The sequence below is a fragment of the Passer montanus genome, unplaced genomic scaffold, assembly GCF_014805655.1.
Source record: "Passer montanus isolate IOZ18808 unplaced genomic scaffold, ASM1480565v1 scaffold15, whole genome shotgun sequence".
Classification (NCBI taxonomy): Eukaryota; Metazoa; Chordata; class Aves; order Passeriformes; family Passeridae; genus Passer; species Passer montanus.
Window position 1 is genome coordinate 6885830 of NW_024362051.1, and position 18397 is coordinate 6904226.

An 18397-nucleotide genomic window follows, 5' to 3' on the forward strand; every position below is an offset into this window, starting at 1 on the left:
TACAGCCAGTACATTTTAAACTGTTCTCACTGTGAATTGTTCCAGCTTCAGGAAGCCATTCAAGTTTGCTGTCAGAGTTCCTTCCAGCTTCTGGTACCAGCTCTGGTCCACTGAACTTTTCAATTTTGTTTCAATAGAGCTTAAAATAGTTTTATGTGACTTAGGAATTTTTGTTTGATTTAAGGTCCAGAAAGAAAGAAGGATGGATGAAGTTAATCCTAATCTTGAGGAATGTCTCCGTGAGAGTTATAATTGAAAACTCCAGTACACAACTCACAGAGCCCCAAAGACAGGTTTACCTGGAGAATCCTTACAGTGGGTGGCCCCTCCTGTGGGTGCCTAACTCAAACCTTCCTTCCAGGGAACCTACAAACCCTGAGGATGGTGACATGGCTGTTTCTTCATGCAATAAGTCTCTGGAAGAGACTGTTGGAAAGAGATGGCCTTTCCTGCAGTCAGCCCAGCTGGGAGTGGCAATGTCAATAAAAGCTCAGTAACACCAGTTTATGCCCATGAAATAATTTGGGTTTGTCAAGTCAGTATTTTGTACATAAGGCCTTGTTCTATCAAAAATAAAAAAAAAATCCCAACCAGCTCAGTACTGCTCAATAGGACCTGAAATAAGTAGCTGTATGATTTTAAGCCCAGAAAACACGATAGGTGTAAGTAATTTACAACATGAATTGAACCAAATTCTATGGTTGTGTAACATCACTGAAACACCAAGTTAAAGAACAAGAAGAGACAGTACCAATCTCACTATTTGTTTACCTGATACTTTCTGTCAGAAGACATTGTGTAACTTATTTGTTGGGGTTTTTGAGAAACTTTCTGCTGTTATTTGCAGCAGACCTTTGAAGACTCACCTAACAAAAACTCCTTTGGGTAAAGTGTATTTTTCTTGTCCAATAAAATTACTGAGTAAGTTCTAAAGTCCCAAGGATAAACTTCAATTTACTTGTCTGCTTCATCCTAAAAGTTTGTCAGGACTTTCAAAAACAACAGCCTGCTAAAGGAACCTGATTTGTAATTGCATTCAACCCATCAATGCTTATCTGCTAATTTACTGTATGTTCATTTGGGAGTAACTGATCTTGAAGCCAAGTAGAATACTTTCAATGTTATACATTTTTTTCTTAATGAAAAGTCTGAACATGTGTCAAATGCAAAATTAAATGTAAATAAATTGCAAATGTAAATAAACAAAACATCTTTTTTTTTTTTCTGCAAGTACCTTTATTTTGACCCCTGGCTTTGCCAGATGTTTTTCCATATATGTTTTTCTGTACTGTCCCTGAAAAAATCACTATCAGAAAGATACAGAGATTCCCTAAATAGCTCAGCCTATGTCATCCAGTCAAGGGTTGGTCAGGAATTAAGGCTTTGCATTTTTGGGTTTTGTTGCTGCTTTATTTTAAATCTGAGACAATTTAAGATGTTTTGTTTGATAAACTTTTGCTGAATCAAAGGCGCAGTTCAAACTCCCCAGCAGGCTCTCAGTGCGCGGCACTGATGCTCCCAGCCAGGCTGGACAGGGCCAGGTGATTGCCATCCTTGGGGCTGCCAGTGCACCCAGCTGGGGCTGAGCTCCCAGGGCACACCTGGAATCCATAAAATCTTGAGAAGAGCCACGTTTCCTCAAGGTCCTTTTGGAGCAGGGCTTTGTGTTGGAAGCCGTGTGCTGACGTGCAGCTGGCTGTGGCTCTGGCTGCCCCGAGCTGCCCTGTACCCTGCTGGCATCTGGCTGGTGGCATCTGCAGAGCCTCAGGCACTGTCCCTGCTCCTGTGCAAGCCAAGCAGATGGCAGCTCCCTGGATTGTCACAGTGTGTGGTGAGCAGTGTGTCTGTGTAAAGAGTAATGGACTTCAGTCACTGTGCACTCTCCCTATGTAACTGGGAATGCTTTAAACCACTGACATTTCTTTGTGTTTTAAAATACCAAGAGGCTGAATGCTGTAAAACTTACCAGCTCCATAATTCTTCTGCCTTTTGGTGCATTGGTTCACCAGTCTCCAAAGAAAAGGCAGGCAGGGTTTGCCTATAAATCTTAATACTTGACCAAAACATTCATGTGTTCCAGCTTCTGGAATAGTGAAAATAGTCGTAGATCCTTTCAACTCTGAGTCTTAAAGCAGGATTAAAGTTGGTTGTAAAAAAAAAAAAGTCTAATTTGCTTTGGCCTGGCTTGCTCCTGACACATTCATTCTAAACCAAGATAATTAGCATAGCCGAGCATTCCCAGAGTATGTGAATGTGCACTTCCATTGAGAGGGGATTTGCTGGCTGGCTGCTTATGGCAGCCAATGTTCTTGTCTAGGTTTTAATTTGTTTGTTTGTATGTTTGATGTGTTGTTAGGAGTTATAGGATTGAAAAGCTTCCAAAAGTTCTATCCAGCCTTTCAAATATATGACTGCAGAAAAATGCATGTTTGTTTTTGGAAAATAGATGTTCCTTTTACATGATAGGTGCTCAGCTGTGGTTTTGGTGGGGAACCTGGGTATCCAGTTAAAACGTCCAGCTGTTGCTCACTTGGCTGAGCTAACAAAAATTACTTTTGACTTGCTTCAAATACAGTGGCACTTTTCACCATCGTTTTGGAAAAACTTGCAGCTTGAAAAGAATATATTAATTTTTGAAAGCAAGACTGTTTCTTGCAACAAAAATGGCTGCTGTGCTACTAGTTCCATGCACCTGCAGGAAGGAGGGAGCTTCAGAGTCCTTGCAGCATTCCCTGCCTCATTACACACAATATATGAAGTGCTACTAAAATTGTTTTGTTTTTATTTCATATTAATGAAATGCTTTGGGATCTACTCCACTGTAAATTCTTGTTATTAAGCATCACTCTTTCAGAGAATAAGCTTCCTTTTATTACCAAAAGAAGATCCTGAAGATGAATGTGGAGGTTAGGAAGAGTAAATGTTTCCTTCATTGTCTGCAGGCAGAGCACACAAATGGGGCTCAGGTGAACCCGCTGTGGTCCCCAGCTGAGGGGACACTCCAGGCTTGGTGTTGTCTTCCAGGCAGCTGCTCTGAGAGCAGAGCTCAAGCCTAAGGCTGTGCATGTTCTTTATACTCTCTGTAAAGTGATGGAAAGGGCCACCAGGCTCGATGAGCTGCTGGAATGCCTCGAAACAATCAAATTTAATTACTTTTTTCTTTCTTTGTTTTTTTTAAGTGATAATGGGAGAATGACAAACATCATCAGCTTCAGAGGAATTTTCCAATAGGAATTGGCTTTGCAATATGAATCTTGAAGGGATCAAAGAAGGATTAAATAAATTGAGAGCAAAGGGGTGTAAGGCTGTGCAGAGATGGACAAGCAGCCCTGTCCTGAGTGGATTTTTCTTTTGATGTGATTGTGTAGAGTGCCTGATGTAGTGTGGTGCACAAATGCTGTACAATGTGTTTATACTTGCCACTCAGATCCTGTGATATTTTAGGGATCAGTCTAGCTAAGAACTGCAATGTATTTAATTTTGATGAGGTGCTCGTTAGTTCAGTCACTCCTCTTCATCCTCCATGCTTCATGGCTGATGGCTTTGATGATGATGGCACTAAATCACACACTTCAAGTTTAGCATTTCTTGGCTGTTTTTCTATAACCAATCCTAAAATATTCTTCTTAACAATTGCATGTCTAGCAAAGGATCTGTCTTTTGAAATTGTGGAAGTTAAGGTCAATGAAAAGTCTGCTTTAAGCTATGCCCTTCTGCAGTCTCCAGAGGAAAAGCACAGCTCCTTTCATATTTGTCTCCAGAGTCTGCCCATCAGTATCTACAGTACAACATTCAAATGTATTTTTGACTCTGAGTTTGTGCATTTCCAGAAGTGTCAGGCTGTAAGTAAAGCAAATGAGGAAATTTTCCTGTCAAGCTGAAAAAAAACCCAAAAGTCATTACTGTAATCCAAAGAGCTGGAGAAAATAAGATAATCATTACATTTTGATAACAAAGCATAGTTGGGGGACTGCAGAGAAATCAGTTACTGTGGAAAACTTGAATACACAGTTTGTACAGCCTCAGCATAAGAGATCAGATCCACAGAGCTGCTTTAGGGGGTTCAGAGCCAGTAACCACCCATGCACAGCACCTAGCACCTGGTGTATTGTACCTTTGTAGGCAAAATGCACCTGAAACAGGGAGTGCTGCTCTCTGCATTAAGGAGACTTCTTCAAAATAACAAGGGAATTTAGTCTTAAATACTTGGCTTCTATTTTCATAGTTTATTATATCATGATTGGATTCCTTTTGTGGTCCCAATCTTCTTAATAGCACTATTCATCTCTGGCAAAGGTTAGACTTGAGTGAAATTAGGACTGAGATGAAAGAATGGAATTTATATTATTTAGCAGCTGAATGTGTCATTACATCAGAGTTGGTATTGTGTAGCAAATTGCAAGCTGTAGTGAAATTGCTTTAAAAAATATCTGTATATATTTTTCTAAAACTGTGATAAAGTCATTCAGCAGCACATTCAAATGCATTTCTAGCTGAACTGTTATATCATATCTTTTTTCTTCCTGTGGTACAAGAACAGATGGCAGTTATTTTTCTTACCAGTCTCCAGCAAAGCTGCTGCAATGCTTTGCCTTCCCATGTAAATGCTTTCAAGTGAAAGACAAGCACACATGACCAAAATGAATCTGCATTGTAACACTGGATTGGGGTTTCTAAAGCAAACTTTTAATCAGCTCGCAACATTAGGCTGGTGATAATTGCTTAATGTCCTATCAGTCAAGTTGTTCATTATGACAGGAAAATGTGCCATTAATCAGAATCAATGGCACGTTTTGCAATAAGTTTTTGGAGCAGATGTCTTTCTTCACAGACATTTTTAATGCAATAATTGAGTTTTCTATAACTTGAACAGAACTGCAGTCACTCCCCAGGGGCACACACTGGTGGATTTGGAGATGCTCTCTGTGACTTTATGGCATTCCTGGGGGGACTGTGATTGATCTGAGAACCTCAGCTGATAGTTCAGTAAGCTGGTGTGCCAAAATGGCTCCTGCCCCTACAGTGACAAAAGCGTTTAGTGATTCTGTTATAAGTGATATTGTTATAAGCACAGTATAAATTACAATGTTTTTTGAAGGATTTTCTTTTAAAATCATTGCTGTCTTAGCACTAGTTCGGCAGGTCTGAGAAGTCCTGGTGAAAATGTCTCTAAATACAACCTGATAATGTTGCCTTCATCACCAGAAATGCTGTGTAGCTCAAGAAATGCTATATTCTGAAGTGAAATCATTTGTAGTTATAAATCTAAATGAAAACCACCAAGTATTGTAAATCTAGGGGTGTCTATCAATTTATGACTTTTTAGATTGCCTGCTGTAATATGCCATATTATAAAAGCATTGTTAGGAGCTGTATTTAATTTACTTGCTTTAAATCATGGTTTAGTAGACTTGGCAGCACTGGGTTAATGGTTGGACTCGATGATCTTAAAGGTCTTTTCCAACTGAAATGATTCTAAATTAATGCTGTACTGAAAATCCAGAGAAGCTCTAATTCATCTGTTTTATACCAACTTCTCAAAAACCATGCTGTGTCTTGTTTTACAGCCTTCGACAAAAGAAAGGCAACTTGGCCCAGAAGCACTGGGCTGGAGCAGCCAACATGGCAAAGTGCAAGCCCTGCCCTGGAGCCCATCCCAGCGCGGTCTGCGGCTCCGACGGACACACCTACAGCAGCCAGGTGAGCTGACACCCACAGACACACCCCAAACACACCTACAGACACACCTACAGCAGCCAGGTGAGCTGACACCCACAGACACACCCCAAACACACCTACAGACACACCCCAAACACACCTACCGACACACCTACAGCAGCCAGGTGAGCTGACACACCCAGACACACCCCAAACACACCTACAGACACACCCACAGACTCACCTACAGCAGCCAGGTGAGCTGACACACCCCCCAGACACACCCACAGCACCAGGTAAGGTGACAGAGCTGACACACCCACAGCAGCCAGGTGAGCTGACACACCCCCAGACACACCTACAGACACACCTACAGACACACCCACAGCAGCCAGGTGAGCTCTGCCTGCAGCCCCAGCTGGGGTGTGGGGTGAAGGTGAAAGGCCTCTTGCTGTTAGGCTGTATTAAATTGCACTCTTTGTTAATCTAGGAATGCTTTTTCATGTAAAAAGTGCTGATATATGTAGGTTTTTCCATGTTTGACAAACAGCAAATCAGAATGCCAAATTGCAGTCTTGTGACTTTCCTGATTCATGTTTCTCTAAATGGCCACTTCTCTTAATGAAGTAGAACAATTTTTTGTTCTATCATATTGATGATGCAACTAAAAAAGAAGTATCATTTGATGAGATTGGCTTGTTTAGACAAGAGAATTTGGGGATAGTTTTTTGGTTTTTTAAGACTTGGTCTCCAAATAATAAAATAAGTTAGCAGAATCATTCTTCAGTGATAGATTTATTTTTAATTGTCTCTTTTTTCCTAGACTGCGTGGGTAACATATTACAATTCATTTAGCCTGTGGCTTTAATAGGCTTGTGTGCCAGATGCAGCATATATGGTACCATAAAAAAATTCCCATAACCCAGTGGGGATAAATTGACTCATTGTTATACTGAAAATACGATCACCTTAGGGCTTGACTCAATAAAAGAAAATGTCTTCACAGCCATTCAGCATTCCAGATCTCCCATTAGCAAATAAAGCCTTCTATGCCTTGGACACATGTCCCAGAAACAGCACTTCAGGCACTGGAAAGCATGTTTTAGGGAATGCCCTCAAGGTTCTCTTAAATTCATGCATGCAAAGTAATGTTTAACAGCCAGTAAAACTACCTTTTAAAATCCAAAAATAGCCTTCAAAAAAAAAAACAAAACCCCCCCCCCCCAAAAAAAAAAAAAAACAACACCAATAAACAAACAGGAAAATAAAGCTATCAGGGAAAAAAATTCTCTGCTGTGTTGTGACAGCTACATTATTTTCTCAGCTGGGCATCTTGAATTCTCCACTGGAGAATAGACACAAATATTAAAATGCTGCCATGCCTTGGTAATTTCAGCTTCTCTCCTGTTCTGGCTGAAGGATTTGCATGGCCAGAAGGAGCAAATGAGAGCAGAAACTCTCATCTGTGCACACAGACTGCAGGAAAAATGGCCACATGTTGCCTGTTAAACAACTTACTCTTTAATAATCTCGAGGAGTGTGTATTGCAGAAATGTGGCTTTGGCATTTATGGTTAAGGTGGGCTCATTTTAAAAATAACTTTTTCCATCTGAATTCTTGAGTCCATAAGATGTTCTGTAGTAAATATATTTCGTTTCATCTTCTGTCATGCTGTGCACTCATTTCTGTGCCTCGTACCTGCCTCTCTGTTAGCTCCAAAGGGCATTTTGGCCTTCTCTGTTTTTCACCATAAGATCTAACTGGTTTTCATCAGACATACTGCCAATGTTATAAATTCACTAAGCTATTGTCATTATGATATAAGCCTGACAGCTACAGTGAAGACATTAAACATTTCCTGGTGCTGACATATTTGACTGTCAGAGACACCTCCCAGAAGTTGCCTCTTTGGGTTTTGGGTTTTTTTCCAAAGGAGATTTTTTAAACATTTATTCTGAAACAACTTTGTTTCATCTTTATTTATTGTATGTTTTATTATCAATTGCTCCTGATCTAGCAAAGTTCAATTTATTTATTTTTTTAGAAGACAAATTTTGGTTAATGAGCTGAAAATACTTTACAGAGGTCATTAAAATAAAATAGTGGAGTGTGGGCAGGGCTTTGTGCAGGGATGTGTTTGCTGGTCTTGGCTCTGCACCTCTGAACCCGCAGTGAGTGACAAGGAAACTGTAACTGGGCAGATTCCTGCTGAGCTTGCAAACAAAAAATGGAGAGAGGCCACTAAGTTTTAGGGGGAAAAAATCTTCTGAAAGTGTATTTTGGGCTTCCCCTGCTGCTGGCAGCCAGGTGGGACAGGCAGACCCAAATTCCCCCAAAATTCAATTTTGGGATTCTCCCAGGTCCCAAATTCCCTCATTTCCCCAAAAATTCAGTTCTGAGATTCTCCTAGGCCCCAGTGTTCCAAATTTCCCCAAAATTCAATTTTGGGATTCTCCCAAGTCCCAGATTCCCCAATTTCCCCCAAAATTCAGTTTTGGGATTCTCCTGGCTCTGAGGGATCCCCAATTCCCCCAAAATTCAGTTCTGGGATTCTCCCAGGTCCCAGAGTTCCCATTCACCCTAAAAATTAATTTTGGGTTCTCCTGGCTCTGAGGGATGCCCAGTTCCCCCCGATGGACAGCAGCAGCTGGCCCCTCCTGGCTGCAGGGGCTCTGGCCTCTCCTCAGGCACAGCTCAGGTGGGAGAAGGGCTTTGGGCTCCTGGCCTGGCAGAGCAGCATCAAAGCTTGTGATGACCTGGGGCTGCCATCCTACAGCAGCAGTGGTTGGACCAGGGCTGGCCCTTCCCGTACTTTGAGCTGTTATCTGAGGGGAAAAATGAATGAAAAGGAAAAGACACAACACAAGTGTGACTGGGTGATCAAATGCAGATGAAACTTGGGTGTCAAAAAATGCCCAGTAATTCACATTAAGAAAATGCACACGTGCTAAATATACAGGCTCTCATTTAGTCATTTGATCCTGGAATCATTCCAGCTGTTTCTCAGGAAATGCAGTAGACCTAGAGGCAAGAATTTCTTGACAAAATTGGGGAAAGTCAACCAAATCAATAATGCAAGGGTTATAGGGGGAAAAAAATAACAAAAGATAAAGTAAACTCCATTTTTGAGCTTACTGGTTGATGTAGGCAGAAGTTCAGGATGTTTAACTCAGCCTTGTTGAGTTCCACCAAAGACATGGAACCCTTCAGCCCCACAACTAATTTATTGAGGGCTAGTCAAGGGAATCTTTTGGTTTTTTAATCTTCCATTGGAAAATATTCATTGGTGTTGATTTCCAGCACAAAGACAAATGGTAAAATGTTAAAAGTTATAAAAATGTCCACATCTTGTGCTACAATGATTTAAGTGTCACCTAACTATAGGAGACACAAGGTAATGAGAACTTTGATGGCTCTAAAGTTGATTCAGCTACATGTTTGGGAGTTGTACTGCTTAAAACAATCTCACCACTCTTTAGCATTAAACCTTTCTGGTTCCTGTTTTGAAATCTTGAAAACTTGATCTGGATTATTTAATTTTCTACACATAAGTGCTAAAGTGGAAATTGATAAGCCCCCTTGTTGGGCTGTAGTGTGTGGTGGGGTTTTTGATTGTTCTAGTTTTGTTTTCCAGATGACAAACTAATTCTTCCAAGCAATGGGATTCTTCAGTTACACCAATAATTCAGCACATCTGCATGACAAAATTTGAACACAGATGTGGTCGTATGTACTCAGTCCCTGTACCAAGTTTTCAGCAACTGATAAATTAGTGGGTTTTGAACTTGCAGAATTTGGGTATTCCTTTATAAATTATGACCCTTTCCTATGAGCTTTGAATTCTAATCTTAGGTTTATCAAAGGTTTCACTAATTTTTTTTTTCTAGTTACTGCTTGAAATGCAGGTATTTTAAAATCCATCTCTCACATAATAACTTTGTACAAAGAAGTTTCCTGGGTATAACAGCTCTATTTAATATTGTGACAATACAAAGCACTTCCATAGGTTATTACAGGCAGATTTTTCAAAGCTCTTGAAAGTAGTAATGAATGAAGCTTATGAGGTACGTAAGCCCTGTAAAGAGCTCGATGTAATTAGTTAATGTTTTTGTGAGCAACACATTAAGAAGAATAACTTTGAAGATGTCAGTTTTACAGGAACTTTAATTAAGCTTGTTAATAAGGCAATTACCTGAACATGACGATGACTGTACTTAACTAGTCAGAAAATGAAAATTAGGATCATCTTAAATTACAAAACATACCACCTCAATGACTAATGGTCCCTTCAAAGATGGAAAGGTACATTGGCATAATTATTATGTTTCTAATTAGGTACATTGTTGTTCTGCAAATTTTAATTAAATCATTGTGAACTAATTAAGTCCATAATCATGTCTCTTTCTGTTTGAAAATGTAAAAATCATGTCCTGTTGTCATAACATTAGGTAATAAATTTGATATTAAGGGATGTACAAGAAAAAAAAATTTCCAACAATCTTGAAACAGAAGAAAAAAATAATGACCAAAATAATGAGACACTATTAGTTAAATGTGTGGAAAATGAAGGCTCCTACGTTTAATTAGAAGGGGTCTGTATGCAGAAACACAATTAGCAAAGACTTGTCAAAGTGTCTAACTGTTGAGTATTCAGCACAATGTGGTTTGGTTTTCTATAATCAAACTATTGGCTGGACTACCTGTCCTTGAGCCCTGGGGTGCTGCTCCTCAGCTGTGGTTTGGCACAGCCTTTCCTCTCTGTCATTTATCTGAGGGATGGCTTGGCCTCTTCTGATGGAAAAGAAGATACTCCAAGGCTCAGCAAGTGTTAACACTTCTTGTGTGCCCACTTAGACAAGAGTTAGGTTAAATTCTCTGCTGACTTTTAGCTTTGGTCTGGTTTTGTAAGGAAAAATTAAGGAAATAAGAGAGGAGGTGAGGGAAAGGAAAGTAAGGATATGATTAAAGAATTCCATGGACAAGAAAATCAAGTTATCCTTATGCATCTGCTCCCTGTTTACATTTTAAAGACTGTTGGTGGGAGGTACAAGAATAAATTATTCTTTCATATACCTCTTTGTGAAAATTGATAGATTTTATGGGATGTGACCATTGTAAATGAACTTTCTACAGGAAAAAGATTTTGCAGCATTTTAAGTACTTCCTTATTCTAGCAGCAGATTTTCAATATGATTCCTATTTGATAATAGGGATATTTGACTCCATGTGTTATTTGACTCCATGTGTTGCAGGGGGGATCCTAACTGCAGCAGTACATCTGACATGAGGCTTTTAGCACTACTGACTTTATTCTCCCAAATAACCTCTGGGAAACCCCAGAGGACGTGGGAGAACTAGAGCTGGCCTGATGCTGAGTACCTTTCTATATCCCCTCCTCTGGCACATCTGGCTCCTGCATTCCCACGAGGCAGATGTTCCCTCAGCCTGTGCTCTGTACCAGTGAGACTGGAGTTGTGTAATCCAAAAGCTGTGTGAAGCTGTTATTGCATAATCAACTCTTAAATAATAAATTTTTTCTCTCAGAAGGCAAAACAGGCAGAGTTCTGTGCTGTGCATCCAGGGCTGCACAGTTTATTTGGCTTGAAGTATGAGGCGAGCAATGTTTTTTGATCAAGTGCTGTGTATCCTAAAGACATCCTGTTGTTTATATGGTGTTTTTCTCTGCATGGTCTCTAGAAATGAGCAGAAAATTGGGAATAAGGTAGATCTGTATTCTTCTGTACCTTGTAATTCATGTCAGTGTCTTAAGATAGTTAAGTGTAAAGGGCATTTTTGCATATGCTTGAAGAATGGCATTTCTCTTTTGGCCAATTAAAATGCTTAAAAAATGGCTTTCTGCCTCCTACAGTCTTTCCAGTGATGCCTCTTAAGGGTGTCTTGGCCACAAATTAACAATCCAGGACAAAGATCTGTGCTTTCCCCTGATTGGGGTAACCTTTATTAAATTGTGAGGGAGCTGGGAAATACCATTTTTGAACTCTGCTCACATAATCATTCAGTTCTGCAAATTCCTGAGCTTCCTTTCAAATCCCATTTAGTTCTGTGTTGAAGTGAAGAAGCTTTTGCTTTTCAGTGGTGTCAGATAGTAAATTCAAAACCCCAAACAATGCTCTACCAATTTTACATCCTAACCAGGAAAAAAATAGCCCTGCATAACCACTCATCTGTGCACTGCAGCTGCTTCTGTGACAGCTCCCCAGCTAAAGCCATGAATATATACATGTTTGCAAGGATTTTTACCTGACATAATATGAATTGTGAGAACAGCCAAAATAGAGGCTTCTGCAGTGACTCAACAGATAGAGGGGGAAAGCAAAGAGCTCTGGGCAATTTTTACAGAGTAAGGGCTGCTCTGTCATATTGCCTGGTTTGAGATTCTGTGAATTAATGAGAAATTGTTGTGGCCCAGGACATGTTGTTCTTTCAGACACTGCTTGCTGCTATCCCCTTAGTCTTTGGAGGAAAAGTCTTCATGAAAACACAGATTGTGCAAACACAGATTGGGGGGGTGGGGGGAGAAGTAAAGACGACATAAAATGAAGAAAGGAAAAACAACAAAAAAGGCATTTTTAATCCCTTGAATAACTCTTACAAATAAGATACTCATTCTTTTTGTTGTAAACCGGCTTCCTAAAGCTCTGTTAAAGCCACAGGTCAGTGTTGGAAGGAGATGGGAGTTGCTTTGGTGCTGCTGGAGCCTGCTGATCTCTTTGCTCCTGCATAAAGGCAGGACAGAGAAACATTGGAGGCATTCTGGGAACAGATTAAAATGGATCACAACTTGGTTTTGGTTTTCCTTGCTATAATCTTTTTTAAGACAGATTACTTAAAATTTTCACTGCTTTAATTTGTGCTTAGGTCAGTGAGCAGAGGCCCTGACAGAACCCAAAATTTATCCAAAATTGTGTATCCAAGTTTTAGCAACTACGTGTTAAGCAAGCTGATCTAATTGGGGTATGCTGATGTTTGTCTCCTTTCTCTAACCTTGCCTAGCAGGGAAAAGATATTTTTAGTTTGTTTTTCCATATTCTAACATTTCTCAGTCCACAACAATTTGGCCTTGCGCAGACTGGGTTCTTTGTGATTAACATATTGTGTCAGTTTCTAAATCCATATTTTCTCTTTAATTCCTGATTCTGTTACTTTGCCATATTAAGGCTTGTCAGAGTTGAATGTTTTAATTATCAGGTCAAGCCTAAAGACTATGGAGGAGATTATGATTAAATATCTATGTTAGGTGGGTTGCTGCAAGTGGTAATTCTTCCTTCATATTATTTTGGTAACTTGACTGTAGAGAAAAAAACTGCTCTAAACTCCCTAAAAAAATCCTTCTCAATATACAGCTGCAGTAGTGATGTATAAATACCATACTGGGAAAGGCAATATGAGAACCTGCACAGAATAAAACAACCTCCAGGTTTCCAGCCCACAGCCCCCATCAGGGAGGGACGGGGAGAGATGAAGCTTCAGGAGCACAAGGCTGCTTCTCTCACATCCAACTCCCCTCAATTCTGTACCAGCCCATTTTCCCAAATGGCTCTGAAAATACTCAGAGCTCTCTAAAGCAACTGAGCATGCTCATCTTTTAGTGCTGCAGAAGTGCAGGATTTTGGCCTGGGTGTCTTGAGTTTCACCAGTGCTCACTCAGCACAATGAACTCTAAATAATTTTTAAAAGAAGAAGTCTACTGTTTTGGAAGTTTTATGCATTTTTTTATTGTGTTCATTTAAATTGACTGGACTTCATTTGAATGTATCTTCCTTAAATAGATTAGATTCGTGTTTACCCACCAGGTGTATCTAGAACCTAATTAGACCTGCTGCATGATAATGCAGCTCCTCATATTTTCATGTCAGTTGTTATAAAAACACTAAAAAAAAAAAAAAGAGGAATGGACTGGGAAGATGTGTATGGGGCTGAGTCATACATGTCTAAAATATCTTGGCCTAGGTATCCACTAACAGTATTTTGGGATTTTGTTGCAATTTCTAGCATACTAAAATAATTTCAATATAGATTTATGTTTCATTCTGGTTTTGTTGTTTTGTGGGTTTTTTGTTTCTTTCAAGGGAGGGAAATTACACATTCACTTTATTTACATAGCAAGGGTTAATGCTGAAGAAGGGCAGGTTCTTGCAGAGAGCTTGGCCCCATGCTTTTCTGATTTCCCCACGTGTGCTTTATTCAGAAGGATGAAATAATGTTTAGAATGTCACTGGTTTTTTCCCCTTTCTGTTTATGAACTTCTGCAGTGTTGAGGACAATGTTTTTATTTAGGCACCCAGGTAAGTGCTGCCAATAATTAGAAGTCTGAATATGTAACATTCCTGCTGCTGGCTGCTCATTATTCAAAAAAACCCAGAAAAACAATGTTTTTCTAGGGAATGGGTTTAAATATATGTGCTGAAGTCTTAGTGAATTAAATAAGACTGAATCTTATTAGCATCTTGAAAAATACAGTTCTGTGCCAGTTTTAGGCTGGAAGATGTAGGCCTGTCAGCTGTATTTTCACAGAGTGAATATCTTGTTTCTAACATCAGTTCTCTAGATTTTCCAAAAGTTCCTGGTTTTTCCATGGTGTTGGTTATTTTGTGGCTGATTTTTTTTTTTTTTTGGGAAGGTGCTGTATTTTTAATTCTCAATACAACATTTTATTAGATTTCTAAAAAGTATTTGTAGATTAAACATATCACCAGCAATGACTTGCTTGGGCACATTACCCTAAAGGAGGGAGCACTAGATGTTGTTAAAATAAAAGCAGAACTAGTGGCTTTTTCTTTCCACATGTGTGGAAGGAGCCAGCACTGAGTGACAGAAGACAATGTCCTCATTAATAAGCCTCTACATTAAAATTACAGCAGGAGCACAGGGAGAAAGAAGCAGCAGTGAGTTGACTGTGACTTGTGTGCTTGGAGTTACTGTGTCAGTAATGATGGATGGAGCAAACAATAAAATTTGACCTGTCAGGTTATGCTTCTCAGGCTAGAAGCCTTAAGGCATTTGTAATTGGCTTCAGCCAGTATGTTAATGTAGGTGGTTTGGAAAATTAGATTATTTGAGTGATACAGCTGGTTTGCATTTTTAGTGTTCAAAAGAAAAGACTGGAAACTCAAAGGGACTGAAGTAATAAGGGTTGCTCTTTGTAAGCTGCCTGTTGTCCCTGTATGATAGAGCAGGCAGAGGAGTAGTTTTCAGATGAGATGTTCAAGTGTGTAGAATATGAGTTATTTTAAATGATTTTGTGGGGCATAATTCTTAAACAGTGTGTGGGAGGTGCAATGCACATAGTTTCCATTACACACATAAATCTCATTATTATCTTCTTCATATTCTACATTATGCTCAAATAATGTGCCCCTGTAGTATAACAGGACTAGAAAACACTTCTTGGGGGTGACATTACTCAGTGATTTGTCAGTGTGGCATGAAGTGCTTAACAGAACACATTTCTCATAGCTGAAAAAATCTCTGCAGTGTAAATCCACAACTAAAGTGGGTTTTAAATAGCTGTGCACAAAGTAATTCTATCATATTATATATGTTCAGTTGGTGTTAGAAAGAGATCACATTGATATTATACACATAATATTGAAGAGATAATGTGATAGTTGTTGCAAGTAGAATGATGTGCATATTTTCCAGTGAAAGCATTTTATAGTATAATGTCAGTCTGAGCTCCCAGAATTTTCATCAAAATCAGTATTCTGAACTTCCACTGAATCTAAGGTAAAATTCAGAGAGAAGTATCCCTTCACCCTCAAAATATTTGTACCCTGGGCTGGAAATGAGCTGAGAGCCTGCCCAGTGATAACTTTCATGTTGACAGTTCTTCCTGAGGAGATAGGGAGTGGGTTTGGGGAGGTTGGGGGGTGGAGTGGGGTTTATTTGGTTTGGTTTGGTTTGTTGGGGTTTTGTTTGGTTTGTCGGGGTTTTGTTAGAGTGACGTGGTGGAGGTGGGACAGAGTGCTCCAAACCATCAGAACATGGAGCCATCCAGATTACCTTTTGGTAGTACTGTAAGGATTGGGCCATTTGGAGAAGGCTTTGTCTCTTCCTTTAAGGGCTGTTCAAATCCTCTTCTCCATTTCCCCTTCCTACACCTCATGTACTCTGCTTTAAAATGTTTATTCCTTCCAAGGAAAGGAAATGGCAGGAGGGAGTTTTGACTGACCTGGGGGCACTGCAGAGGATGTCAAAGGTGGTTTTGGACTGCTGGTCTTAGGAGATGATCTGTGGGAAGGAGAAAAAAAACTGCTGAGAATATTATAGTGGAAGGGAAAGACATCAGGATTCATTTCTACGAATCCATAGAAAAATTTGACTTCCATTTCACTGTTTGCGGAAAACCTTGAACAAACTGGGCCTATGCCCAGTCACTGGCAATTAGATGATACAATTTTTTGATTCACTGACAGTTTACCTCCCAGAGGTAATACTACCCAAAACAGAAAGAGAGAGCTCAACTCGTTGCGTTGCCTTCATCCGGGATATTAGAGGAGAGCAGATAAGAGAATTTAAAATACATGTAGTCATACATTTAATTTTTGTTTCCACATGCTCTGGATTGTTCTCCCATGATCTATACTCTTATTTTCCCATTTTAATGTGTTACAGATAGAAATAAGTATGTAACCCTTAATGTGATCCTTCTAGTTTGCTGTAATGTAATCTTAGTATAAGCAGTTTCTGCTGAAAATATACTTTTATAATTTTTCCTAGGAGAAAAAAGTGTATGTTTTGTTACATGTATTTGAGAGTGGCAGATATCTTCTTATTAATGGGAGTTATGCCTTCATTGTTGTTACCTTTTCAAACTGAGAAAAGAATGTGAAGTGGGTCATTTTGGGTCTAGCTGGCTGTACTCACTTTTTCTTGCAGGAGATCTTGATGAAAAGGTAGGGAAATAAAGGAGAGATGGAAGTTTCCAAGTTCAAGTTTCCGCAGTGCTGGTTCTGAGATCTCAGTATGAATTTCTGCAGCTGGATAGAGCAGATATATCAAAAGAGTTATGGTAACCTGCACTGTCTGATAAAAAAACCCCAACTTTTTAAAAATTACTGAGATGCTGGAAAGAAAGGACCAAAACATCTTTTAAAGAAAGTTTCTTTAGGTAGCACAGGCAGGGTAAGGAGCCTTTGGAAAGTTCAGCAGTTGAGTGGGGGTGGCTTTCTTCAGTGAGTGACGTAGCCACAGCCCTGTGTTCATCTGCATTGCATGATGAGAATGAGCTGTAAAATGTAAGACAATATTAACAGAATAGCAGAGGCTTTCAGAGGGGAGATGGCAAAGTTATTCAAGCTGTCTCTTCCAATTCCTGTGTAGGTTAGAAAAGACAGGAAGCCCTCTCAGGATGCAGCTCTGATCTGGGTTTCTGCCCAGCCTGGCAGAGTTAACCCTGCAGGACCTCTGCAAATAGTTCTCATGTCCTGGGGAAGTACATGGCAGCAGCACACAGATCCTCCCTGCTGGATTGTCTCTCCTGCAAATTATATCCACCCCTGCCTGAGCTCTTGGGGGTGAGCTGAAAGTGCTAATGGGGCTCAATCAGCAGGGGAATATTTTTGTCCCATTCTTCCATGTCTGTCTGCAGCTGTGCACCACATGGTTCTTGAAAATTTGCCTGCAGTCTTAATAATTTATGTTGAGACACACAATTCCTTTTCATGCAGACATGTAATCACACCATGTAATGCATCTTGTCTGCCACCATGTACTATTTGGTTTTAGGTGAATCTTTTGGGGTCTCTTTTTTCTCTTTTGTCCACAGGCTAACTGAAGTGTTAGGTTAGTCCCAGCTGACTGGAGAGGTGGAATATGACTATTTTTAGTAAGTCAGTAGCTGTCCTTCTCCCACATGTGATAAAGCACATCTTTCTCACACCTCCCTGGCTTAGAATGACACAGCATAATGTCTGTAAAAAACCTGGTTTGGCTGTAAATGTGCTGGAGTAGCTCTCTCTCCATCAAGCTTAAGGTAGAGATCAGATTTGAAAACTTCAAACCCATATTGGATTTCCAGCAGCAGATCTGAACAAAATGACATCCTTGAAGCAGCCCTCCATGGAGCGTGGGTGCTCTCCCCTCACATTACAGCTCCATTTGGAGGCTGGGGCACTGCTCAGCATCTTGCATTTGGGCAGGTGCAGGTGCCAGGTGCTTTGCTGTGAGAAGATATCCAAGGTTGGAGGAGATTTTTATTTTTATAGCCAATAGCAGCACATGGAAGTGAGATGCCCCACCAGTGAAATAAATATAATATTAAGAGAAAAAGTTAAAGTTATTTGTGCCCCAGCATATTTCAAACCTCAAATAAGTGCATAATCACTTATTTAGGATATCCAAGGTTGGAGGAGATCTTTTTATTTTTATAGCCAACAGCAGCATATAGGAATGAGAGGCCCCACCAGTGAAATAAGTATAATATTAAGAGAAAAAGTTAAAATTGTTTGTGTCCCAGCATATTTCAAACCTCAAATAAGTGCATAATCACTTATTTAGCTTCTCAAACCAATGGTGTCCTCAAATCTGTAGTCATGTTTTGATATGTCTCCTGTGCTTCCACCTTTTGGGAAAGATTCAGTGCATAAATAACTTGCAAGACTTCTTGACACAGATCATGATCAACAGCCAGTTGTTGAGTTTTGTGGGCCACTTTTTGATTTTGACCTAACTCTAATAGACTTGTAAATGAAAGCTCACAAATAAAATTGACACAAAT

At 39.8% G+C, this 18397-nt stretch overlaps 1 protein-coding gene across 1 annotated transcript in view; it reads left to right on the forward strand.

The window, feature by feature from the left end:
* SPOCK1 (SPARC (osteonectin), cwcv and kazal like domains proteoglycan 1) overlaps positions 1-18397 on the forward strand; it is a 272406-nt gene that overhangs the window by 176679 nt on the left and 77330 nt on the right. Inside the window, exon 6 of the mRNA XM_039701668.1 lies at positions 5568-5700. Within this exon, the coding sequence (XP_039557602.1) occupies positions 5568-5700 (133 nt within the window). The remainder of the gene's footprint in view (positions 1-5567; positions 5701-18397) is intronic.